Source organism: Drosophila tropicalis, unplaced genomic scaffold (assembly GCF_018151085.1).
Source record: "Drosophila tropicalis isolate 14030-0801.00 unplaced genomic scaffold, ASM1815108v1 contig_158, whole genome shotgun sequence".
Lineage (NCBI taxonomy): Eukaryota > Metazoa > Arthropoda > Insecta > Diptera > Drosophilidae > Drosophila > Drosophila tropicalis.
The window spans coordinates 504,974-531,158 of NW_027172602.1; the positions used below are offsets into that span (position 1 = coordinate 504,974).

Sequence of the window (26,185 nt, forward strand, 5' to 3'; positions counted from 1 at the left end):
ATCCGACAGCTCTATTATACCTAAATACATACATACATGGGTACTTACATACATACATATAGATAGATATGTATCGGAATCTGTTGTGGAAAGGTTCTCCATCAATTTCTGCATTTGAAAAGCCACAAAAATCGTTTTGTGCTTTGGATCCATTGATCGATTGATTGATTGACTGCATGATTGATTAGCTATTTAGTTTTAGGCCAGAAGCAAATTAGCTGCATAAACCAAATCTAAATGCTGCTTAACTTACTCCTTCTACCAATTCAATTCAACCTCCTGTATATTTTGCCCACGGACTGTTGGTTCTATATTGACGTGAATGTGTGTGCGTGTGTGTGTGTGTGCGTCTCTAAGCACTTAACAACTTTTGCGTAGGTAAAGTTTGTTTGTATATCAGGTGAATAAATTGACGAAGCAGGAGAGGATTAGTGAGAGGCGGGTGAGAGGCATTTGAGGGCACACTCCAAACAAGCAATTGCAACTCATTAAGCGTTGACTGCGCCGCAACGTCAAAGTTTTGAACAGATAAACCACCAAACCAGCCAAAAAGACAGATGGACTAACAGACAGATGGACAAAAAAACAGACAGGCGTGTCGAGTTGATCACAGAGGGTAGTTTACGAAGTTTCTCAATGTGGACTTACTCGAAGTCTAGTAGTGGGTTCAAGGAGATAAAAAGAAAAAAGAATATCCTTATTGAAACTTTACAATTTACGACAAATACAAATTAATCAAATATAGATATTATATCTTTCCACAAGGACAATTACGTTCCACTGAAAAGTAACAACTTTTGCGTCCGCCTCCTTTGAAAATCTCCTTCTATGTATATGCTTCCTCTGCCACACTTCCTCGCCTTCTATATGTACAACCAAAACTAACGATAGCTGAGTTTAGAAATCAGCAAACAATAACAAAAGGTGAAAAACTTGCCTCATCGTAAGCAAACTTCTTTTTGTTTTGTAATTTGCACCTATCGATGTTGGCGGAAAAAAAGTTTTTAATGAAAAAAAGGAAAGAAGATACCAACAAAGCGAAAAACTAGAAAATACATTGAATCCCCCTTTCGGTCTTTGTTTATATCTTTTCAATAGACAACCAAAAACAGCAAAAAAAGAAAACAAATAAATAAAAAAAAAAAAAAAAACAACAAACATTAAATTTCACTAATAAAGCAAACAATTCGAAGAATGCCGCAGCCAGCAGCAGGGGAGGAATTAGGGAATGGGCAGGACAAGTTAAACAAACACATGAGAAATGAGAATTGTTTAGCAACGTGTGGAATGATGCAGGATGGGGGGCAGTGGGTGAAGGGGCGTTGTTTTGGAGGACAAAAGGCAGGAGGATATGGTATGTGTGTCTTCTCTGTCTGTCAGTGGCAGTCGCCGAGTTGAGTTGCTGCTGAGGCAAACGTGCAACACTCATACGTCATGTTGGACGACGAATGTTGAGCTCTAGATCGAGCAAGAAGGAGAGTGGCAGTTAGAGAGAGAGAGAGAGAGAGACGAAGCTGTGATGGTAGTGGGGTAAAGCAGCACGCACAATGTAATGGCATTTTTATGTTGCATCACGTAGCGGTCATAAGTCATGTTTAGAGCACTGACTGCTGCTGCTACTCCCCCCACCACATGCTCCTCACTAGTGTTCATTCCATCTCCCTCATTCGAACTCAAATGAACTGTAGCTAAATTGGCCTGTCCTGGCTTTCTTTGACCTGTCCTATCTCTTGGCCTGTCCTCTGACTCCTTGTCCGACTTGCCGTCCATCTGTCTGCTTCATCTTCTTTGCTTCTTCTTGCTTCAGTATGTCCAGCTGTCAGTCAGTGAGCTGGTAGCTTAAACGGATATTACAAGGTGTTGGCCAAACATTGACCGTACATGAGCTTAAAGCGAAATTAACTAAACTAACAGCAATATGGCTGATGGTGGTGCAGGCAGGCAGCTTCCAGCACCAAGAGCAGGTGGGGTGAGTGTGAGCAGGGCAATTGGTCTTAAATGTCTTCAAGTCTATGTATGTACATACACATATGTATGTATTTAGTGGGTAAATTGATCTTCAATAATGCTTTCGAACTAATCCCGAACTATGTTCAAGCAACGTTGCTAAATTTTCCATGGAATTTGCCTAATGCATTCAGACTTTATTGACTACGAGTGAAACCCGAAAACAACTGAGTGAAGATTCAATATCGATAAGAGAATCTACGATAAATTCATACAAAGTTTTTTTCCTTGAAACGTTTATTATTTATATTCACAAATACTTGTGTAATTATTCATTTACTATACACGAGTAATGACTTTGATAATTTTATTCAATTTTCATATTCATCGAACCGATTTTTGTTTTGTTTTCAACCATTAAAGCAAGCTACTCATTCCGAATGCAGGCAACATTCATCTGTGGCCACACCTACCCGCCTACTACACATAAACACCCACTGCCTACATCGATTTACTCCAACTAACCCCACCCAAGTGGGTGGCCAGCCATTCAGTTTTGATTTATTTGCTTCGGCTTCGGTATGCAGACACAAAAGACGTTAGAAATTCTGAGAGGCTGACAAACATTTCGCGTTGCCTGATGAGATGGGTGGCAACTGCAAGCCCTTTCTCTTGTCCCTCCCTTCCTCCCATTCCACTGCTCATTCATTCTTTAAGCGCCTTTTCACTGCAGACATGGGCGTGTGGTTGTGTATGTGTGTGTGTGTGTGGGCGGGTGGGTGTCGCCAGGACCAAAAACATAAACTACACGAGCAGACAATTGCCAAGCACCAAGCAAAGGAGAAAAAAAGGGGCGATAAATAATTTCAATGCTGCTTTTGTAGTTGTTGTTGTTGTTGTTGTTGCTGTTGCGGTTTTTGTGTTGCCTTCATAATTCCAAATGCTTTGATCAAACGTCAAGCGTCTAAGCCTATTGCCATGCCACGCCCTCCCCCGTTCAAAGCCATCATCATTCCCCCAATCACCACAAGCCCCCTTCCCCACACAGTTCGATGTCCAACGCCTACTTACCACTTGAACTTAGTTCTTGAACTTTAGTCAAAGGCATTTTGATGCTCTCGCTTTCATTCAATTCAGTTAAAGTCCCATTTGCTTAGAATTGAAATTTCCCAAAGAAATATGAAAATATTTGAATGCAATATGACAATCATTTAATATATAGAATAAGGCCTCATCCACATGTACTTACTTACTTACTTACTCACTCCTTATCAAACAAAGGAGTTGTCTATGAAGTCATGGACTTGGATTTTCAACACAGGAGAGAAAATTTGGAGAAACTTGGTGTTTTTAATTCAAGTTGAAATACATGTACTTGCAATATTTACACACATTTCGAAGTACTTTTAAGTACTTACAAACACTTGCTACTATTATTTGCAAAGAGGTAATCGAAAATCTTTGCAAGTATTTTCAAAGTATTTGTTTTTGTGAAATTCATATGAACAACTGCATTTTGAGTGGGGGGAATTTATGATTCATTTGTGAGGAATTAACAAATTCATTAATTATTCAGCGGAAACTCTCTGACGCTTGGAAAACTCATCCAACCACTCCCCTATGGATCTCTCCCATTCTCGCTCTCTTTCTGTCCTTTTTTTTTTTTGGGGTTTTCGGTTTTCGGTTTTCGTCTTGTGGGTGTGTCGCTTGTCCACCTTTTGTTTTGGCCTTCTTGAACTTGAATTTCATTTCGTTTCGGTCAAAACTGATTAATGAATTTTGATAAAGCCAAGCGGACAGATTGAAGCGAGTTTCAGCCTCAACGTCAATTCTACTAATTAACATAAGGAATATTTTATGTTGTATATATTTTGTTTTGTTCGCTTCCATTATGAAATTTGTGTGCTTGTGATTTGTAGGGCTTAGATAAGCGCACCTTAGTTTAGGGTAATTTCAGATTAAGTTTTTTGTTTGATTTCTTAATTAATTAAACCCCCGAATGCGAAAGGTTGAATTTTTCAATATGTATGAAATTGGCTGGCTAAGCAAAAAACCAAAGAACAAAAAAAATACAAAATAATAAAAAAAAAAAAAACTTAAGCCAAAATGGATAAATGTGTATGCAACTCCCAGGCAACTCCTTCTGATCAAGTAGACCCCAAGGAGTCGTAAACTTGGTCAGGAGCAGCACCAAAAACGTGCTCACACCATGTACTACATACGTGCAAGTGTCGCCCATTTTTGAACCAAGAGCCAAGAGCTAAAAAAAAACACACACACACACACGCACACAAAAAACAAGCAACATACAGAATGCTCAATGCTCAATCGACTGCAAAATACCCTGGAAAAGTTATGCAAGAGACAAGAGCCTTTTTTGTTATACATTGGAAGATAAAATCTTCTATCCGCCATGTTCATATGTATATATGGAAATTGATGGCGTCTGTATAAGGAATAAGGCTTAGATTATACTAAATTCGTTCAGTCCATTACAGGGTGTAAAATGTAACTTTTTCACGCAGTGTACATACATTTTTTTAAATGTATTTTTATGCGTATGTGTCTGTGTGTCGGTGTGTATGTAATTGTGTAACACCTCGCAAATAAAACACATGTAACACTCTGACTTTGGAACTGTGAACTTCCCCCCCGTTCCTTCCTGACCAGGGCAGACACACACACACATACATACATACATATGTAGGTATCATATTGCTCTCCGGCAACAGAGGAGGAAAAAGAACCACAGACACCCAAATGCTCCAGGCGGACGCATCAACTATAATTTTGTCACTGATAAAACATTATATACCTACATGTATATATTAAAGTGCAGCAATGAATAACTTTAATTTGCTTTAATGTTTTTTACAAAAGGGTAATAACTGGTTCAAGTTTACCACAGTAAATCGATCAATAAGAGCCATAATCATTTGTATCATTTAGTTTAGATTGAACGATTTTAGTCAAAAATTGTAAACCAATTCTGAGAAATATAATTCAACATTGTCAACACTTTCATTGAAAGTATTGCAAAGGGATTGTCAAGCCGCTGGGAAAGTACATTTACCATTGATTGCTTAGTGAATTGTCAAACGATTTGCATATGTTCACAATCATCAAATACATTCCCAATCCCATTGGCCAGTTTCCATTTCCATTTGGTGCTCAGGTTTGGCTCGCATTGAACCAACTGTATTGACCGTTGAGGAGAAATTGGTGTCAAGGCTGCATTTGCACGTATCCTGGCCATAAAATTCTTTCCTTTGCCTTTACCCATTTGCCACATTGTCTCATTGCCTATCGAAATGTTTTTCGGTTGTTGTTTTTCTTTTCGTGTGGGGCGGCATCATCAGGATGATTCAGCAGGAAATGGCAATACCGTATCGATATGGATACGCAGTTTGGGTCATTGCAAGCAATTGGGAAATGTATCTTTTGTGCCTAACCGGGCATAATTGTTATGAACTCATTGCACATCATTTGCAATGTGCGTGCCCCGACTTGCCAAAATAGCTCCATTCATGCAAAGAGAAAGGGCGATCCGGATGAAGATGGTAATGGTAAACGGATGAGGGGGAGGACAAAGTGGACAGAGAGAGAGAAAGAGAGAGAGAGACACTCAGAGCAGTTGGCTTTCAGCAAATTGCTTTGATAATTGTTAACATCTCATACAGGAGGCAACTTAAGCCATCTACACACGCACACACACACACACACACATAGAGAGAAAGAGTGGGAGTGAGAGAGCGTGTGGTGGTAGGATATATGTAGGTTCGCTTTACCGATCAACAAAGCACGTTGAATGGGCTGGTAGGCGTGGCACTTTACACGGCAATTTGTTATTTTGTGGTTGACTAATTGCATGTATGTGTTTGTGTATGCATGTGTGCGTGTATGTGTATAAAAGGAGGCAAAGTCGTTGTCTGCTAACGTCATTTTGGTCAACATGCAGGAGCAACATGAGCAACAGCAGCAGCAGCAGCAGGCAGAACGAGAACTTTGCAACTGCAGGCAACTGGAAAAAGGAGCTGAAGCAGCACAGTGGCTAGGAGTCACTTGCTCAGAGCAGACATGAGATTTATGCTGCCAGTGATATAAACGCACCTCCCCTCTAAATGGGTGTAACTGTCATCTACACTGGCAAAAAATATTGCAAGAGAAGCTCCATCAACTAATGGATTGTTCTAATTAATGTGTAATAGAATATTCATTGACTGCTTTATACCTTAAAACCTTGATATAGTTTTTGTTTTTATTTTGTTATTGGCAAAGGAGTTAACAAATCAAAGTTTTCTAGGTGCCTCCTCTCTACATCGCTCAGTGAAAAATCAGGATACAATCCAAAATGTAATATCGTTTTAGACAAAACCCCAAGAACTGAATCAACAGCGTCCCCAGCTCATATTCGAGTCGGAGTTAGATTCTTCCTGCCGTACAGTGCGTATGGGTGATGCTGCAATGCAACCTCGACTCTTTCTCTCTCACTGGCTCTCCAATGTGTAGTTGTGGCACTAAAATTTACTTTGTATGCGCCTGGGTTATGGTTTTTGCGGTTGCATTTTGCAATTTTGCAAATGATAAAGTGATCCAAGAGAACACCGTCCTCTCCTCCATATCCTGCTGTCGCATTTCTTCATCCCCTGCACTCGTTCATTCCCCTTTGCCTATTCATTTGGTGGGTGTCAGCGGCAATGGTTCAAGTGGTCACAGTCTGACCAAAGAGGGAGACATCGAGCACCACCGCCCTCCTCCTCCTCCATTTGTTTGCCCTCTTCTCTCAAAAAAGATGAATGAGGCATTGGCTGCAATGTAGGAAACTGTTGCTATTCTCCCATCTGTGTGGGTAACTAGAAGGGGTGAGGGGGACGGTAACAGTTAGCAGGGTGGGCCAATGGCCAAGGCCTGTTTCCGCCAGGAGCAGGCACTAACACCGCACATAAAACAATCAGCCGGCGACCGCAGGCTGACACGAAATGCCGGAAGAAAATGCAGAAATGAAGTCACAGCCAGAACCAAAACTCAGTATTCAGTTAACAGAAATATACATACTCGGTACATCGGTGGGGGTAATGTGTGGGGAGGTGAAGGGAATCGACCGGATGGGTACAGAATTCATACATGAATGGCTCCTAGCTGAAGAACCAGTCTAACAAACAGTTTATTTACTTTGGGGTAAAGCAATTGGAAGTTGTTGCACTCAATTACTGTTAATGTGAAATCACATTCATGGATGAATGCATTCAGTTGGCATGATTGAATTTTGATATTCCAATCACTAACAAAATTTGTTCAAGAATCCGTGCAAAAATTCGCCTCAACAAAGTATCGATAGGATCTCTCTCTCTCTATCTCTCACTCTCTCTTTCTCTCTCTGATTTGATGATGATTTTTAAAAGAATGGCCGTTTGTCGAATTTGAAAATCAAAACACATGAGATCGAGTTGGTGTCAATGATACATAGGTTTTTATTGTTATAATTCTAATGCGAAAAAAATAGTTTTCAAATAGAGCAAAAATATGACAAAATGCTTGCAATAGAGAATGTTATTTCGTTGTCAGGCCAATGCCGTTTGGCTGGTCACGTCTACAACTTGTATTTGATGGCACGCAAAATGGGATATTTCTCACCGCCTGTGCAGGCTCCACGGAAGTCATCGAAACTCAAATCGACAATGGCCACACCGCCCAATCCTCGGGTCTTTACAAAGGCAGCCTTGAGGGCAGCCGTGTCGGGATCCTCGTAGCCAACCCAGACACCATTCTCGCCACTATCATCGGCCGAACGATAGGCATAGCTGCCGAAACGCTTGGTCGGGTCACCAACCTTGCGTAGTGGTCCATCAGCTCCCTTCAGATGCTGGTTGGCCGGATTGGGCAGCTTGGCGCACACCTCGGGCCAACTGAGGAAGCCGGGGATCTGTGTTTGCAGACCAGCTGGTGCAACGCCATCAGCTTCCGCGACAGGAGGCAGACCAGTCAGACCAGAATCTTTGGTGATCTTCCAGGCGCGACCGTAGGTGGGAATGCCCACATTGATCTTGCTGGTTGGGGCGTGATTGTTTATCCAATAGTTGACCTGGAAGTTGACATTTGATTCGGGATTGCGTTCGTTGAGCTCGTTGATAGGGGCGGGGAAGTCGGCGACCTCGTTGTTACGTTCAGGGGTCTGGAAGTCGTAGGCATGCAGATTCACGTAGTCCAAGTTATTGATCAGGGCGGGCACATCGAAGAACACTAAGTTGATATTTATGTAAATGACAAATGTTTTTATGTTTCTCAAAAATATGCACACTTACGCGATGAGTTCACATTGGGCAAGACACTAAGACCCAGCAGGTAGCCATCCGGACGGAATGCGTTCTTCAACTCCCGCACCAGAGCCACGAATTCCTCCTTGTGCTCTTCAGACTTCTCGTCGACAATGTGATCGCCAGTGAAGATTTTCTTGAAACCCTTCCAGAACTTGCCAATGCCGCCATGTACCTTCTTTGGCTTGTTCTTGGGGAACTGCCAGCCCAAGTCGAGACCATCAAAGCCATAGGTCTTAACCAAGGAATGAGCGCTGTTGATAAACGGAATGCGAGCGTTGCTGCTCTCCAGCAATGTCAAGTACTTATTATTCTCCGGATCGACCACATCCTTGTCACCACCCACGCTCAGAAGAACCTTCAAGTCGGGCTTCTTTTTCTTAAGGCTGGTCACCTGACGCAGCAGGCTACTGCCCAGATCCAATTCCAATTTCTCATTGTTGCTGACCAACTTGTGAGAAGTTGGATTGATGCCAGCATATCCATAAATCAAATGAGTGCAGAACTGAAGAGCGGGTTCCAAATCATTCAAAGTTAGTTTCGAAAGACCTAAGAAAGGAACAAAAACATAGTTACTAACGCTTCCAAAACTTGACTAATATATGTAATTCTGGTTGTAGGAAGACTAGGTATACCTAGTTAGTATATACAGTAGCTAAAGCTTTTATTTTATATAGAATTTAACTTATGAGTCCTTTTTATTTTGGATTTGAGCATGTTTCTTCTTAACAATTTCTCATCAGCTTTCAGGCTGTTGGTCTTATCTGTACATTTATTTATTTATAATTTGTGCCAAGCCCAAAACAAATTACGAAAAAGATTATTTGAACAACTTCCGAGGAGAGCAAAGTAATGAAATTAAAAAAATCCCCAAAACCGAAGAATAACAAGTGAACAACTCTGTTCGCATAATCAATTAACGTAGTGCAAAAGCCAAGTTTAGACTGTCTCAAGGTGGCGATATGCCACTGACTCATTCAAGTTTCAATTAACCACAATTTATTATTGTTGTGCTTACATATATACATATGTATATCGTTTATATGCCTCCCAACCAACAATTGCAATTTGTGGAAAATTGAATTTAGAAAGTTTCGTTTCATTATTGATGATCTTGTGACCTGTAAAATGCTCTTAGCATTGCCAAATGAAAAGTGAAAATCATCTAATTGAATTGTGCTCTTGTCCCATTATATAGAACAAACAAATTGAATTGAATACATACACAGTATACGTATGTATGTTTATTGACTAAACACTTTGAGAAGACACGTCAATAATTTTCTAGTGCTGATAACCTCTTCAACTTTTCTTTGCTAAAAATATCAACCTAAAGATTGTCATTGTACTAGACAGTCAAGAAGTGATATTCCACAAATGTATGTACATATAGATTTCTAGAAAATTCACACTAGTAAAGTTACTTACCCTCGCGTATATAGCTGCCTCCATCGTAATAGCAGAGAACATGTGGGCTTCCTCCTACGGCATCACTTTGCCCGATTGCCAATAGGACGACAGCCACAGAGAGCAAGCCAAAGAGCTTCATAGTCAGTTACTGCAAACAAGAGAAGAAAAACATCATAAGTAAATGATAAACAAAACAATTACAGTAATTGAACTGAAGAATAATGAACAAATTAGAGACAAAAAAAAAAAAAAAAGGAATAGAAGTATGTCTTCTATATTCTAGAGTCGATCTTTGAAGTGATCTCTTTTTAAAACTCATTTCGTGGAATGGGCATAGACGGATCGCCTATAACAAGTTACACAAAAATTCGTAGAAAAAGTTATTAGCAAATTATAAAACAGAAATCACATAAAAACAATTCAAAAAAAAAAAACAAATATGCAAATGAAAAACAACTCTATCAAATGACTGAAAAGTCGATCATAAGACACTAATTATTTGCATATACATCAGTATGTCTATATATTAAAATCGGATCACTAACTCGATGTGCTCGTATTAAGAGTAAAACTGAAACTGCGCCTGCCTCGAGCCGCGTCAAAGTTTAAGTGAACTTGTTGAGAATACAAAATCAAAAAATAAAAAAAAAACAGATGAGAGAAGAAACTAAATTAAGGTAAAAACAAAAACAAAACGCCAACAACTACAACAACTACAACAGCTGTGAACGCAATGAGAATGAAACGCGGCTTGAAAACGAAAACGACAACGAAAATCGAGACAGTCGAGACAAAGTTAATAGATTTTACGCACACCGATTTTCTGCATACCCTATTTGCTATAAGAGAGAAAAGTTTTCATATTAAATACAATGATCTACTTAATCTTAATCTACTAACTTAGTTAATTAACAAGTGAAATTGTTTAACTAATTGTCAAATATAACAGTTCGATGACAGAAAAGTTCAAGAGCTTCCTTTGATGTGGTTTAATCTGATCTATTCTTGCCTGTCTTTAAAGATAATAGTTTATAGTTTGATATTTTGTAGTGGACAATCACTTGAGAATGAATATGCTCTGTTCACCTATTTGCTACAGAGTATAAAAACAAATATCAAAATTTGAAAACGAGGTGTGATTCAAGGAATTCAGTTTATAAAACTTGATAACCTAAAATATTAAATATTATGGATTAAATTTAAACTAACTTAACATCTTAATATATACATGAACTTAACATCTTAATGAGATAAGGAAAGTGAATAGAATTTTGTCATGAAACCCTAAAAAAAGTCAAAAACATTCTTATTTATCTTGGTAATGATTGGGAAGCTAAAGAGTTAAAGGACTTATCTTACCGATAAAATGGCGACTCTTAAGTCTGTAAAATGATTTGTAGGATGAACTTTCTTAAAATCCCTCGTACCTTGTTTGATTTTCATAAGGTTGTTTTACTTTCTCCCTCTCTCTCCGGGTCTCTGTGTGTCTATTGCTATCTCTAATCCATCCCATCCCATCTCCTTCTGTCTCTATTTCAGCTTCGAGTGTACGTTGTGATTTGTTATTGTGTATTTGTCATTGTTGTAATATGTTTTTTCCTCTCTCAAGTTTTGTTGATTTATATTATGATGTCATCCTTTACGTGGAATCGGACAAAGCAATTATACAATCCAACCGCCAGATCATAAAATCTATATATACATATCATAATGACAGCAACATATGTACATATATACCCATTATATCTCTCTAACTACCTGGATTTTTAACGACCTATATTTAATATTCATAAAAACAAATTTGTATTTCGGTTATTCTTCGACAAAGTCAACTCTCGCTTATTCGTTCTCTATCTCGCTCTCTGGCTCTTACCTTATAACTTTAGTTCTCTTCATTTTGATTCTCTATTTTATTCATATTGTTTGCCTACATTTTGATTCTCAAAATCTAAAATTTAAAATCAAATTCGAAATCGAAGCACACACACAAAAAAAAGAGAAGAAGAAGTTGGGGGTCTGCTAACAAAATAATGTCGAGCGACTTTATCAATTTATGTCAGACATGAGCCAACGACACAGAAAAACAGTCAAACAAGAAATCATCAACATGACAAACTAGCGTTTATTGCATCGACTTTCTTATACCCTTTCTGAGTCAGCCAAATGTAGAGTTGAATCTCTGCTGAACACAAGGTATATATGCATTTATATACTCAACTTGCTGAAGGGTATGAAAAGGTCAAACACTGAGATCTTTGTCACATATTTAGTTTTAATTTGCTTGCTGCGCCTTGTCTATATGTATGATTTTACATAATATACACACAGATTAATCATACATTCATATACATACATACATACATACATACACAAATATAAACTCATTTTTTGATTTGTACAAAAACCAAAAGTTTGCTAAGGCGACGTGACTTATCTGCGGCCTGTGATTGAGGGATTTTGAACTGGGTGAGGCAACTGGAACAGACAGAGCGGCATATGGCCACAGGAGGCTTGTGGGGAGAGTCAGGAATAGGAGACAGTTAATGGAATTTCAAATCGGTTTATTGTTTGCGGTCATTTTAAGCCGATGAATGTATACCCATGTATAGGTGAAATTACAATTTTAAAGTAATAAAAAAAAGAAGTTGGATATTTAGAGTGATTTATTGAATGAGTAAGACTTGCTGTTCATGTGACTAGGAAGTGAGTACTGAAAAATTACTTACCTCCTTACTCATTTGGTTGAGTAAACCGTTTCTAATTTAATTATTGTAGTAATGAAAACTTACATTGACTCATAAACTCAAATAATATGAACTATATGGAAAAAGAGATGCTTGCTTGAATCTTATGAATTAAAAGTTTGATTTGTTGTAGCCAACCTTCACTTTTATTTAATTCTTTTGAACATTTGAATTCATTAGTGAAATTTTGTTTTTAAACTGACCATAAATATGCCAAAATGCAAGAGAAGGAAGGGACAATAATTGTATTTGTATATATATTGGATATAATTTGGGATATCAGGTAGATATATATAATGGAAGGGCACTCGAAAGCATCGACTTTGATATCTTTTGTATATCCATTTCATTTGCTAGGGCGTAGTTGCACTTGGTGAAATGAAATATGTTTGCTGAGGTTGTTTTAATTGCTCGCCTAAAAGTATGCAGTGTATTTCTCTTTTTGGTATTTTATTTCTCCTCTTCGTTTTGTTTTCTTTTTTTTTTTTTGTTTGTTTCTTTGGCATATGTAATTTAAAATGACACCGAAACAATAACAAGAAGGGAAAAAAATAAAGTTGAAATATATTTGCAATTGTAATTAATACTATGTTAATCAAGTGGTCTGTGTGTGTGTGTGTGTGTGTGTGTGTGTGTGTGTGTGTGTGTAATCGGGGGCAGTGGACGATGTTGGTGGCAGGTCAAACAAATAATAATTAAGTAACAAAAAGCGACAATGAAAAATGATTTAACAATAAAATTCCATAAAATATACTTAATATAAAAGCCATTCAAGTGCGAGTGTGTAAGTGTGAATGGCGATTGGCAGGGAGAAGTGTGGTAATTGGAGTGGGTTGGGCCAATGTGGGTGTGGTTATTGTGTATTGAATTTTATTTATTTTTATTATTAAACGTGTAATCAGTGAAAGATAAACAACAACAACAATAACAACAGCAAATAGTTGATTTCGGTCATTGAAATTCTTTGGGTTGCATTTTGCTTTTATTTTTCGGTTTTTTGAGTGCATAATGAAGCAGACAAAGTGTGTGAGTGTGTGTATGTAATTTAAACCAATTAAACACTCACCAAATAAACAAGCAAAATGACAAGAACAACAAGGCGATAATGGTCTCCCTTTTAGCTTTTGCTCTCCCTTTTTCCACTATCTTTCCTTCTTTCTCTTTCTCTTTCTCTTTCTCTTTCTCTCCGCCATCGCAGTAAAGCTTGATTTGCAAAATGGCTGTGGACCACAAAAGGAAAACGAATGCATAATAAATAAATTTAAATACAAATAAAAGTTCACACTCATACACACACACACACACACACACACACAGACACTATCACACATACGCATGGTTAACCCGCTGACCTCGTGCAACAAATGAAAATCGACAAATTAAACGCCAAGAGGCAAATTGAACATAAACAAAATGAAAAAAAAAAAAATCAACAACTCCAAACCGACTTTCTGCTAATGCCGCATTTTGCATACCCTTTTTGCATGTTTTTGGTTAAGATACCCTAACTAACTAAATCAAAGGTTATTAAAAATCATTTCCATGATTTATTTTTCAAAGGGATAGATTAAACTATTCTAGACTCACCTTTCAATAGTTTAGTCAGCTTCAGTTAAAACGTTATTCACGTTGAACTTCTAGCCATTTGGAAGAGATTAAGTGCAATTAACTTTAAATCTAACCACTAACTATTCTAGTTTGCTTAAATCATCACATATTTTACAGACAATGAAGTATTTTTTTAAAAAACGAGTTCATGATTATTAACTGTAATTTTTATTGAATTTTTGCAGAAAACAAAATATAATTTCAAATTTTTTAATATCACAATTAACAAATAACTTATGCCAGTATGTGACATGATTTCAATGTGTGTGTGTGTGTGTGTGTGTGTGTGTGTGTGTGTGTGTGTGTGTGTTTGCGAGTTTGTTCATAAATAAATTAATTAATGAACTATCTGGAATTGTTAATTTGGTTGCCGGATTTCTCTAATTGAATGTACGGGCATATTTGAAATGTCGAGGATTGAGATTAATCGCTTTTTGAGGGGTCATAACGGTGATTTGTTTTCTATGGTTTGTTTTTTTTCTACGCCAAAAAAGTGGGCAAACTTTAAGCAGGCGGCATTTTAAAAAGTCATTCAACAAAATATCTTTTATAAACACACACACAGACACAGACACAGACACATCCACACCAACAACAAACAGCATACAAAAAAAGAAAATATAAAAATCCACCAAAAAAAAAAAAAAACAAATAAAATTATGTGTGAGTGAGCAGAGACATGGCGAGAAACAAAATATATATAAATATGTATGTATGTGTATATGTATATGTATATGTACATATATAGGTATACAAAAACCAAGAAAAAAAAATGTTGGTTGCAACAGAAGTCGCCAGAGAACAGAAGTGTCTAGCATGGCTGGGAGGCAACGGCTGCAACATGTCGCCTAACTGAAATTTGTTTCAAACATACATATATACGTATATGTATATATATATATTTGTATATATCTGACATTTTGGGATCATTGCCTGGAAACGCGAGTAGAAAAACTAAAGAAAATAAAACACGGCAAATGCGAAGAAAATTTAAGCATAGACCATTGAATATCCTGTAGTTAGAGACTTAAAATGTTAGATAAAGCAAACCTACTAAATCAGTTCCTGTTTGTACTTATTTCTAAATCTATTTCCATTTTATATACTGTCTTATTACTGATGGACTCAAGCTTTCATACAATTATCCCACGACATTTTGTACTTAGGGATACCCACAGATAGAGCAGGGTGCCTGGCTAGGAAGTTGAAATGGCATAAAGTCAATGATGCACAACATGCAGCGAGCGAGCAACAGCAAAACGACAATCACCCAGAAGCTGCATGCATCATGGCATCATGCCAACAACACGAAGAGCGGCAGGAAAACAGAAGTTGAACAAAAAAATGGTGAAGGTCCTGCTGGAAAACAGCACCAGAATGAGAAGCACGTGCACATTGCGCATACGCCTCATTGCATCAAGGGGACCGTAGGCGGACCAGTTCACTTGTTTTTTATGCATGAAATATTGTTAATATATACGCAAGTACACAAAAAACACCAACAAAATTGACAAAATACATTAATAAACTTAAAGTATTTCATTCTATGGATTATTTTGTGACTATTCGCTAAATCTAAAGAGCATTGAATGTCTTGGATCGAAAGTAAAAGACTTATAATCACAGATTAACATAAAAGTGTGTGAATTCTTAGGGTGTTGAAAAACAAAAGTCATTTATTATTTTCCTTAGCACAAGTTTTTCGATTAACTAACAGAACGATATAGTTGATTCCATGGCGACGCTTCCGGTGGTATTACTCTTTTAGTATGATCAGTCAACGTCCTTGTCGCAAGGGCATTCCTATTAGACTCCAAACCATTGTCTGATGTTTTGACACAATCTCTTATTGGACATTTGGCATCACAATTTGTGTTGAGGTGATTGAAACAGCATTGCTGATATTCTTGATCTGCTTGTATATGGCATTTACGAAGATTGGCGATATTGCTGGCACTTCTGACCTCTGAGGTGCAATTCTTTGATTCCGCATGAACAAGTAAAAGTAGCAACAAGCCGACGATTAAATCATGTTGTTTCATTGTTGAGGACTTAATTGAAACTGAATCGCTCTCCCAGTAATCGTCGATTATCAAGTATTTCGCTTATATATTGTATATATGTTATCTATTAAGAGACAAACGAAACGAATATAATCAACCTCCTCTCAAGATTGCGTTTTATAATTCAGGCATCAGAAATAGTCGAATGTCAAATATATCTACTCATTGTAAACTCAAAACTATTGCAAGTATTTCGATTCATTTGTATAGACACTATTCGTTTTACACATTTCTACTAAGAATTAGGCATTCAAGTGCTGAGTGACTTAAAGTAGAAAATTCATTTCATTCTTGTTACCAAAAAAGTCAACGCCTACCGCTCACATGTCTCGCGAATTTTGATCGATGACAGGCGAAGGCATTCATACATAAATATCCTAGGATACTCACACAAAACTGATTGAATGACTGAGTGAGTGACTCAAAGATTTTATAAATGATGTTGGCCCTGTAAAGCAAAAGCAACAACAACAGGAAAATAAACAAACAAAAAAAAAAAAAAAACAAAAGACTTTGGCTTTTGAATGATGGCAAGGAGCGTTGAAACTTTTGGCTTAGATTGCTTTAGAGAGAGACAGAATATTGTCAGTGTTGTGGGTTGAAGATTAGATACTACGCATAGATAAGCACCGATGTCGAAAGTTTTGATTGAAATTAATAATTTCCAATTGCTGTTTTAGGCGGCACATTCACAATTGGTCTATCTGTCCTGGCCTTTGCTTTGCTTTGCTTCAGTTCCAAACAACTTGGTCAGAAGTTTCCAAGTCCGCTTTTTGCACAGTGGTTCCAGGTTTTAGCAAAGTTTACTAACTATGCATTTGAGACTTTTCTTAAAGCTTTTGACAAAAAGTTTGATTAGAATAAATTGTTTTGCAGCAAGCTCCTTGTATCGATATAATTTTTTAACTTATCAAAGCATTTTAATATGGGTTTTTATTTCGTTTTTAACTTTTTATACATATATTTGTGTCACTATAAATATTCTTGGCTATCTATCTTCAGCTTAGAGTCTCAATATTCTGGCTTCAATTGCTTTCTGATAAAAAGTTTAAAACGATTTTGCTAGCCAGTTTAATAATCACTGCAAGTGGTTGATGTGGGCAGACCGTAGCATCAGCCTGACGGGGTATATAAGGACATAAACAGGCTATCAAGAACTGATTTCCAGGATTTGTACCCAAGAAGTATAACTGAGAACTATTTACTGGATCGAAACATTTATTTATTATAGTCTCTTTTAGTCAATCTGTGCAAGAGTTTTAAAGCCTTTGAATGCCACTCAAGTGAAGGGGAACCCCCGGTTTTCTCGTATTTCGATGAAATTCGTATAGCCGCCTTTGTACGACAGTGACTTCAATGTCAGTTGTTGCTGTTTATCGTGACATATTTGCAGGTTTCATGATGATGAAGAGATGACTGCCATCTCAATATACAGCGTAAGGATAGCCGATGGTGAATTGTGAAGAGGCGAACAGATTGGTGGCGGGCAGGGCGAATGGTGAGTTGTTGGCAGGACTTTGCAATGCGGAAGTATGCTTCCTCTTGGCTTGTTTCCTGCTATATCCCTCAACCAATTCGATCCTGTAGCAACTCTGCAAACATCTCCAACTCGATTTCATTTGGTTCATAAAAGACATGGCAGGGCAAAATGGGGGAGGCAACTGTTTGGGTTTCGGGTGAGTAGGATAGACACTGGGAAGAGGCAGTGCATTGCAGTGCGGTACGTTGGTGGGCGTGTTTCCAATCAAAATCAGTAAGCGTGAAACCAGGCAAAATTTTGCACCAAGTTTTCAACGGCAACAACGACAACAACACTAACAAGAGTATCAGCAACAACACTTCAAAAATTTTCTGCACTGCATAGATTTCCATTTCGCAAAACAAAATAAAAAGATATTACAAGAGCACAAAACAGAAAGAACAAAAACTTAACTTATTTGAGGCGGCCTAATTAATACCCTACACCAATAGTTGAAACCTCGGTTTCGAATTAGCCTCTTTGAAATCGAGGAATGACAAAGATGTGAAGACAAACAGATGGAAGGCGTCCACTTATCGATACCAATCGAAATTAGGATCTATTCAACTAAGGTACTAAGCGGAAAGTCTAGTAAGCGATATCACCATGATGTCGATATATAAACAATATGCAACTGTTTTTCGATTTACATGTTCGCTTTTAGTTTAAAGTGCACCTCCACCAACTCAGCCAGATGTATGTATATATACATTATTCGAGAAAGATGGAAACCAATTATAAACTGATAAACATCTTCTTTGCACTATCTAACTGGAGGGAGAGTTAAGCTGAAGATCCCTTAACTCCTTTTCTCTGGCAATGCTACAGCATTGCGTTGATTTTCTGTTGCTGGCGTTCAAAGTTCAGTTCACTTTCTGCTTGCCCTTGCCGCACTGGCTTTGCTGCTGTTTGCTTTACCAATTTTCAGCTGACACACACACAGAGAGATAGAGAGAAAGAAAGAGATAGTCACGCAGTTGCATTTGTGGCTGCACGCAAATTTCGATACAAGTTTTCCTATTTTGCTGAACCAAAAACCTTGCCATCTTGCAACTGGCGTTGGACATTTTGAACTTTAGCCTTCCGTTATGGCAGAGATTTTTAGGCCACCCTCTAGGCCTCAGTCCTTGACCGCAACGCCCAACCCGAATAGCAGTGTTCGCTTTTCATGTCTACGGATCCTCAAATACAGTAAAACACGTTAAAATTCATTTGTGTTTCATTTCATTGTGGTTTATTGGAAGTTATAATATAAAAAACATATTTAATGGATTGTAAATATAATAAAATCTGAGTAGAATTCTCAAATCGAATAGATAGCTGAGCATTTTCTAAGGACAAACAGTTCCCTAAAAGCTCCTTGGATTCCCACGAAAGTCGTCCTGTTTGTATGACAAATAGTATCACATTCAATATAAAACTCATGCCGAAATTCTATAAATATCAAAATACCAGGGCAAACATCATTCTAGACCCTGCAACCACTTGACTTGGGCTCAGACTGAACAAAATCTTCTGTTGTTTCTGCGATAGCTATGAAGAAAATATCCTTTACTTCATATCTGTATTTTATTCCATCTTATTTACTGAACATTTTGTTTATTTTCCTTCAAATACTGATTAGGTAAGATTAGACGCAAACCTGCAGGCCCCACCCTGGGGCCCGGTACCGTCCACATAGTTCTGATTAGGTAAGATTAGACGCAAACCTGCAGGCCCCACCCTGGGGCCCGGTACCGTCCACATAAGAAGTTGAGCAGTTGATGTACTCTGCCGAATCGACTCGTTGAATGAAATGAAAACCCACGGATAGTGAACGCCACTTAAAACAAACCCTTTAGAGACCTGGAACAGACGAGACAAATATCTTATATGAATTTACCATTCTCGAACTATGGTCAAAGAATATCCTTACCAACGCCCTTCGCCATCCTCCATTTGAGGAGAGAGTGACCACATCGCCCTTAAAGCAACTTGGAATCTGAATAAGAGGACTAAAGTTTGGTTAATTCACATAATCTACAATCCAAATAAATGTTAATATTTACTTTTGTTTTTAACACATTTTTACACTTAAAATTTTGATGAAATAAAGTCCGAATGTTGTTGACTGCTTTACATTTGGCAGACGAATGATTCGAATGGGAAACCTGCCCAGTATTTATAGGGAAATCAGCTGAAGTTCTCAAGGCCTACTTCGATTTATAATAAAAATAGAAATTTCTATTAGACAGCGATAACAAATACTACTAAATTGGGCAGTGCAAACTACATATAAAGTCAGGCAAATGTTACGACCAATCAACAAATAGTTGATGATTGGTTTTATTTCGCAAAAACTTTCATCAAGTTGTGGACCCAAAGTTCTTAGAGGTAATTTATCACATACAGTGTTGGTAAATGTCCAAAAGAATAGTTGGAAGCGCTGTCAAAAAGTTTGTTTTTTCTCAAACAATAAACAAAACATCGCGGAAATCTTCGTCTTGGCCACAACATCGGGAAATAAAGACAAGGGCAGCGATTGTTCCTCAATCTGTCGGAAAATTCCGTTGCCGGACTTGCATTTTTCAACCCTCGTGGTCATCGAAAGGACCTAAAAGTTGAAAGATGTTTCCATACGGATCCTCAAATACAGTAAAACACGTTCAAAACCATTTGTGTTTCATTTCTTTGAGGTTTATTGGAAGATATAATATTTAATACTAAAATAAGGACACAAGTTATGCAAATCAGGTTTTTTAATGAAATCAATCCATATTTAATCTTTATTTAAAAAACATATTTTATGGATTGTAAATTCGCTAAAAAAGAAGTACAATATAGACAGAATAATACAATTTGAGTAGGATTCTCAAACCGACTAGATAGCTGAGCATTTTCTAAGGACAAACAGTTCCCTAAAAACTCCTTGGATTCCCACGAAAGTCGTCCTGTTTGTATGACAATATAATTCAATATAAAACTCATGCCGAAATTCTATAAATATCTAAATATCAAAATACCAGGGCAAACATCATTCTAGACCCTGCAACCACTTGACTTGGGCTCAGACTGAACAAAATCTTCTGTTGTTTCTGCGATAGCTATGAAGAAAATATCCTTTACTTCATATCTGTATTTTATTCCATCTTATTTACTGAACATTTTGTTTATTTTCCTTCAAATACTGATTAGGTAAGATTAGACGCAAACCTGCAGGCCCCACCCTGGGGCCCGGTACCGTCCACATAGTTCTGATTAGGTAAGATTAGACGCAAACCTGCAGGCCCCACCCTGGGGCCCGGTACCGTCCACATAAGAAGTTGAGCAGTTGATGTACTCTGCCGAATCGACTCGTTGAATGAAATGAAAACCCACGGATAGTGAACGCCACTTAAAACAAACCCTTTAGAGACCTGGAACAGACGAGACAAATATCTTATATGAATTTACCATTCTCGAACTATGGTCAAAGAATATCCTTACCAACGCCCTTCGCCATCCTCCATTTGAGGAGAGAGTGACCACATCGCCCTTAAAGCAACTTGGAATCTGAATAAGAGGACTAAAGTTTGGTTAATTCACATAATCTACAATCCAAATAAATGTTTATATTTACTTTTGTTTTTAACACATTTTTACACTTAAAATTTTGATGAAATAAAGTCCGAATGTTGTTGACTGCTTTACATTTGGCAGACGAATGATTCGAATGGGAAACCTGCCCAGTATTTATAGGGAAATCAGCTGAAGTTCTCAAGGCCTACTTCGATTTATAATAAAAATAGAAATTTCTATTAGACAAATTCTACTAAATTGGGCAGTGCAAACTACATATATAAAGTCAGGCAAATGTTACGACCAATCAACAAATAGTTGATGATTGGTTTTATTTCGCAAAAACTTTAATCAAGTTGTGGACCCAAAGTTCTTAGAGGTAATTTATCAAACACAGTGTTGGTAAATGTTCAAAAGAATAGTTGGAAGCGCTGTCAAAAAGTATGTTTTTTCTCAAACAATAAACAAAACATAGCGGAAACCTTGGAATTGGGTAAAATCTTTGTCGTGGCTACTACATCGGGAAATAAAGACAAGGGCAGCGATTTTTCCTCAATCTGTCGGAAAATTCCTTCGCTAAATTTGCATTTTTCAACCCTCGTGGTTCTTGAAAGGACCTAAAAGTTGAAAGATGTTTCCATACGGATCCTCAAATACAGTAAAACACGTTAAAAACCATTTGTGTTTCATTTCATTGTGGTTTATTGGAAGATATAATATTTAAGACTAAAATAAGGACACAAGTTATGCAAATCGAGTTTTTTAATAAAATCAATCCATATTTAATCTTTATTTAAAATACATATCAAGTTCGCGACGTGACAAATCGTAAATTTGCTAAAAAAGATGTACAAATATACAGAATATAAAAATTTGAAGTATTTTAAAGGACAGCTGCATCAAAGTTCCTTTGATTTTCATTCAGTTCTTGCCTTTTTTGTGATCAGTTACTGAAAAACTTATGTTTATACCTGTACCAACAACAAAACAAATATTTTAGGGTCAGAAACCATTTTCCTTAAATAAAGACACAGTTATTCTTTCTTTTACTATTGTAATCGACTACTTTAATGATTTGTGTAACAAATTGCGTAACGACATTGCCAGCAAATCCTGAACCTTTTTCAGCCGCAGTGTTTTTGTCTTCAACCACTTCTCGTGTCCTAAGGTTTAACTTCTTGACGCAAACCTTCAAGACCCAATCCTGGGCCCGGTACCGTCCACATGTACAGACTCAAACAATGTAAATAAACTGGATTGATTCGTGGAAAAATAAAAACCACTAAATAAACAGATTGTGTTTTGCTGTTAATTCAACAATCCTCCAGAGACCTGGAACAGACGAGACAAATATCTTACATCAATTTACCAATCTCGAACTCTGGTCAAAGAATATCCTTACCAACGACCTTTGCCATACTCCAATTGAGGAGAAAGGGACCACATCGCCATCCTTATAGCAACTTGGAAGCTGAATAAGAGGACTAAAGTTTGGTTAATTTACGTAATGAACAATCCAAATAAATGTTAATATTTACTTTTGTTTTTAACACATTTTTACACTTAAAATTTTGATGGAATAAAGTCCGAATGTTGTTGACTGCTTTACATTTGGCAGACGAATGATTAAACCTGCCCAGTATTTATAGGGAAATCAGCTGACGTTCTCAAGGCCTACTTCGATTTATGATAAACTAAGAAAATTCTTGTAAAAGGCTAATTCTCTTTAATTGTTTATATATATGTATATATTTATTATAAGAGTAAGTATAATTTAGGATCTTTATTCTCATTAGCACGACCGATTCACAAGCTCGTTCAACCCAGACTGACTCGACGCTCTCTCGTACCTCGCTCTCATTTAGAGATGAGCATAATCTCTCTCTGACAGAATGAGTACTATCGTCTCAAGTGAGCAAGCCTGCTACATTCTATTATTAGATAGTTATATAGCGATAACAAATTCTATTAAATTGCAAACAATATAAAGTCAGGCAAATGTTACGACCAATCAACAAATAGTTGATGATTGGTTTTATTTCGCAAAAAACTTTAATCAAGTTGTGGACCCAAAGTTCTTAGAGGTAATTTATCAAAAACAGTGTTGGTAAATGTTCAAAAGAATAGTTGGAAGCCCTATCAAAAGGTTTGTTTTTTCTCAAATAATAAACAAAACATAGCGGAAACCTTGGAATTGGGTCAAATCTTTGTCGTGGCTACTACATCGGAAAATAAAGACAAGGGCAGCGATTTTTCCTCAATCTGTCGGAAAATTCCGTCGCTAAATTTGCATTTTTCAACCCTCGTGGTTCTTGAAAGGACCTAAAAGTTGAAAGATGTTTCCATACGGATCCTCAAATACAGTAAAACACGTTAAAAACCATTTGTGTTTCATTTCATTGTGGTTTATTGGAAGATATAATATTTAAGACTAAAATAAGAACACAAGTTATGCAAATCAGGTTTTTTAATGAAATCAATCCATATTTAATCTTTATTTAAAAAACATATTTTATGGATTGTAAATTTGCTATAAAAGAAGTACAATATAGACAGAATAATACAATTTGAGTAGGATTCTCAAACCGACTAGATAGCTGAGCATTTTCTAAGGACAAACAGTTCCCTAAAAGCTCCTTGGATTCCCACGAAAGTCGTTCTGTTTGTAGTATCACATTCAATATAAAACTCATGCCGAAATTCTATAAGTATCTAAATATCAAAATACCAGGGCAAACATCATTCTAGACCCTGCAACCATTTGACTTGGGCTCAGACTGAACAAAATCTTCTATTGTTTCTGCGATAGCTATGAAGAAAATATCCTTTACTTCATATCTGTATTTTATTCCATCTTATTTACTGAACATTTTGTTTATTTTCTTCCAAATACTGATTAGGTAAGATTAGACGCAAACCTGCAGGCCCCACCCTGGGGCCCGGTACCGTCCACATAGTTCTGATTAGGTAAGATTAGACGCAAACCTGCAGGCCCCACCCTGGGGCCCGGTACCGTCCACATAAGAAGTTGAGCAGTTGATGTACTCTGCCGAATCGACTCGTTGAATGAAATGAAAACCCACGGATAGTGAACGCCACTTAAAACAAACCCTTTAGAGACCTGGAACAGACGAGACAAATATCTTATATGAATTTACCATTCTCGAACTATGGTCAAAGAATATCCTTACCAACGCCCTTCGCCATCCTCCATTTGAGGAGAGAGTGACCACATCGCCCTTAAAGCAACTTGGAATCTGAATAAGAGGACTAAAGTTTGGTTAATTCACATAATCTACAATCCAAATAAATGTTTATATTTACTTTTGTTTTTAACACATTTTTACACTTAAAATTTTGATGAAATAAAGTCCGAATGTTGTTGACTGCTTTACATTTGGCAGATGGGAAACCTGCCCAGTATTTATAGGGAAATCAGCTGAAGTTCTCAAGGCCTACTTCGATTTATAATAAAAATAGAAATTTCTATTAGACAAATTCTACTAAATTGGGCAGTGCAAACTACATATATAAAGTCAGGCAAATGTTACGACCAATCAACAAATAGTTGATGATTGGTTTTATTTCGCAAAAACTTTCATCAAGTTGTGGACCAAAGTTCTTAGAGGTAATTTATCAAACACAGTGTTGGTAAATGTTCAAAAGAATAGTTGGAAGCGCTGTCAAAAAGTTTGTTTTTTCTCAAACAATAAAAACATCGCGGAAATCTTCGTCTTGGCCACAACATCGGGAAATAAAGACAAGGGCAGCGATTTTTCCTCAATCTGTCGGAAAATTCCGTCGCCGGACTTGCATTTTTCAACCCTCGTGGTCATCGAAAGGACCTAAAAGTTGAAAGATGTTTCCATACGGATCCTCAAATACAGTAAAACACGTTAAAAACCATTTGTGTTTCATTTCATTGTGGTTTATTGGAAGATATAATATTTAAGACTAAAATAAGGACACAAGTTATGCAAATCGAGTTTTTTAATAAAATCAATCCATATTTAATCTTTATTTAAAATACATATCAAGTTCGCGACGTGACAAATCGTAAATTTGCTAAAAAAGATGTACAAATATACAGAATATAAAAATTTGAAGTATTTTAAAGGACAGCTGCATCAAAGTTCCTTTGATTTTCATTCAGTTCTTGCCTTTTTTGTGATCAGTTACTGAAAAACTTATGTTTATACCTGTACCAACAACAAAACAAATATTTTAGGGTCAGAAACCATTTTCCTTAAATAAAGACACAGTTATTCTTTCTTTTACTATTGTAATCGACTACTTTAATGATTTGTGTAACAAATTGCGTAACGACATTGCCAGCAAATCCTGAACCTTTTTCAGCCGCAGTGTTTTTGTCTTCAACCACTTCTCGTGTCCTAAGGTTTAACTTCTTGACGCAAACCTTCAAGACCCAATCCTGGGCCCGGTACCGTCCACATGTACAGACTCAAACAATGTAAATAAACTGGATTGATTCGTGGAAAAATAAAAACCACTAAATAAACAGATTGTGTTTTGCTGTTAATTCAACAATCCTCCAGACACCTGCAACAGACGAGACAAATATCTGACATCAATTTACCAAATCGAACTATGGTCAAAGTATATCCTTACCAACGACCTTTGCCATACTCCAATTGAGGAGAAAGGGACCACATCGCCATCCTTATAGCAACTTGGAAGCTGAATAAGAGGACTAAAGTTTGGTTAATTCACATAATCTACAATCCAAATAACTGTTATTATTTACTTTTGTTTTTAACACATTTTTACACTTAAAATTTTGATGGAATCAAGTCCGAGTGTTGTTGACTGCTTTACATTTGGCAGACGAATGATTTGAATGGGAAACCTGCTCAGTATTTATAGGGAAATCAGCAAAAATTTTCAAGGCCTACATTGATTTTAAATGTAGATAAGATGAAATAATGAGGGTATTCTTGCAAAAATGGTTAAAAAACAAGACTTTAATGTTAATGCGACAAATTTTGGACTTTAAGATTCATTTATTTAGAGAACTTTTTTTAT

General features: G+C 37.0%; 1 protein-coding gene and 5 long non-coding RNA genes across 6 annotated transcripts; all 6 read right to left on the reverse strand.

The window, feature by feature from the left end:
- Positions 1–7,394: 7,394 nt before the first annotated feature.
- Idgf4 (Imaginal disc growth factor 4) lies at positions 7,395–10,354 on the reverse strand. Its single transcript, XM_068302763.1, has 4 exons — positions 10,217–10,354; positions 9,690–9,819; positions 8,250–8,810; positions 7,395–8,187 (listed from the first exon to the last, which is right to left on the reverse strand). The coding sequence occupies exons 2-4, from the start codon at positions 9,808–9,810 to the stop codon at positions 7,538–7,540; spliced, it is 1,332 nt and encodes a 443-aa protein (XP_068158864.1). The 5' UTR covers positions 9,811–9,819; positions 10,217–10,354; the 3' UTR covers positions 7,395–7,537.
- An 8,764-nt stretch (positions 10,355–19,118) lies between these two features.
- On the reverse strand, positions 19,119–19,770 carry LOC137587135 (uncharacterized). Its single transcript, XR_011033877.1, has 3 exons — positions 19,654–19,770; positions 19,521–19,599; positions 19,119–19,450 (listed from the first exon to the last, which is right to left on the reverse strand). It is a non-coding gene; the product is annotated as an uncharacterized lncRNA (long non-coding RNA).
- An 898-nt stretch (positions 19,771–20,668) lies between these two features.
- Positions 20,669–21,320, reverse strand: LOC137587175 (uncharacterized). The gene is made up of 3 exons (XR_011033881.1): positions 21,204–21,320; positions 21,071–21,149; positions 20,669–21,000 (listed from the first exon to the last, which is right to left on the reverse strand). It is a non-coding gene; the product is annotated as an uncharacterized lncRNA (long non-coding RNA).
- Positions 21,321–22,176: 856 nt separating this feature from the next.
- Positions 22,177–22,758, reverse strand: LOC137587261 (uncharacterized). Its single transcript, XR_011033904.1, has 3 exons — positions 22,681–22,758; positions 22,545–22,626; positions 22,177–22,474 (listed from the first exon to the last, which is right to left on the reverse strand). It is a non-coding gene; the product is annotated as an uncharacterized lncRNA (long non-coding RNA).
- Positions 22,759–23,968: 1,210 nt separating this feature from the next.
- LOC137587153 (uncharacterized) lies at positions 23,969–24,586 on the reverse strand. Its single transcript, XR_011033878.1, has 3 exons — positions 24,467–24,586; positions 24,334–24,412; positions 23,969–24,263 (listed from the first exon to the last, which is right to left on the reverse strand). It is a non-coding gene; the product is annotated as an uncharacterized lncRNA (long non-coding RNA).
- An 818-nt stretch (positions 24,587–25,404) lies between these two features.
- On the reverse strand, positions 25,405–25,985 carry LOC137587260 (uncharacterized). The gene is made up of 3 exons (XR_011033903.1): positions 25,908–25,985; positions 25,772–25,853; positions 25,405–25,702 (listed from the first exon to the last, which is right to left on the reverse strand). It is a non-coding gene; the product is annotated as an uncharacterized lncRNA (long non-coding RNA).
- Positions 25,986–26,185: the final 200 nt, after the last annotated feature.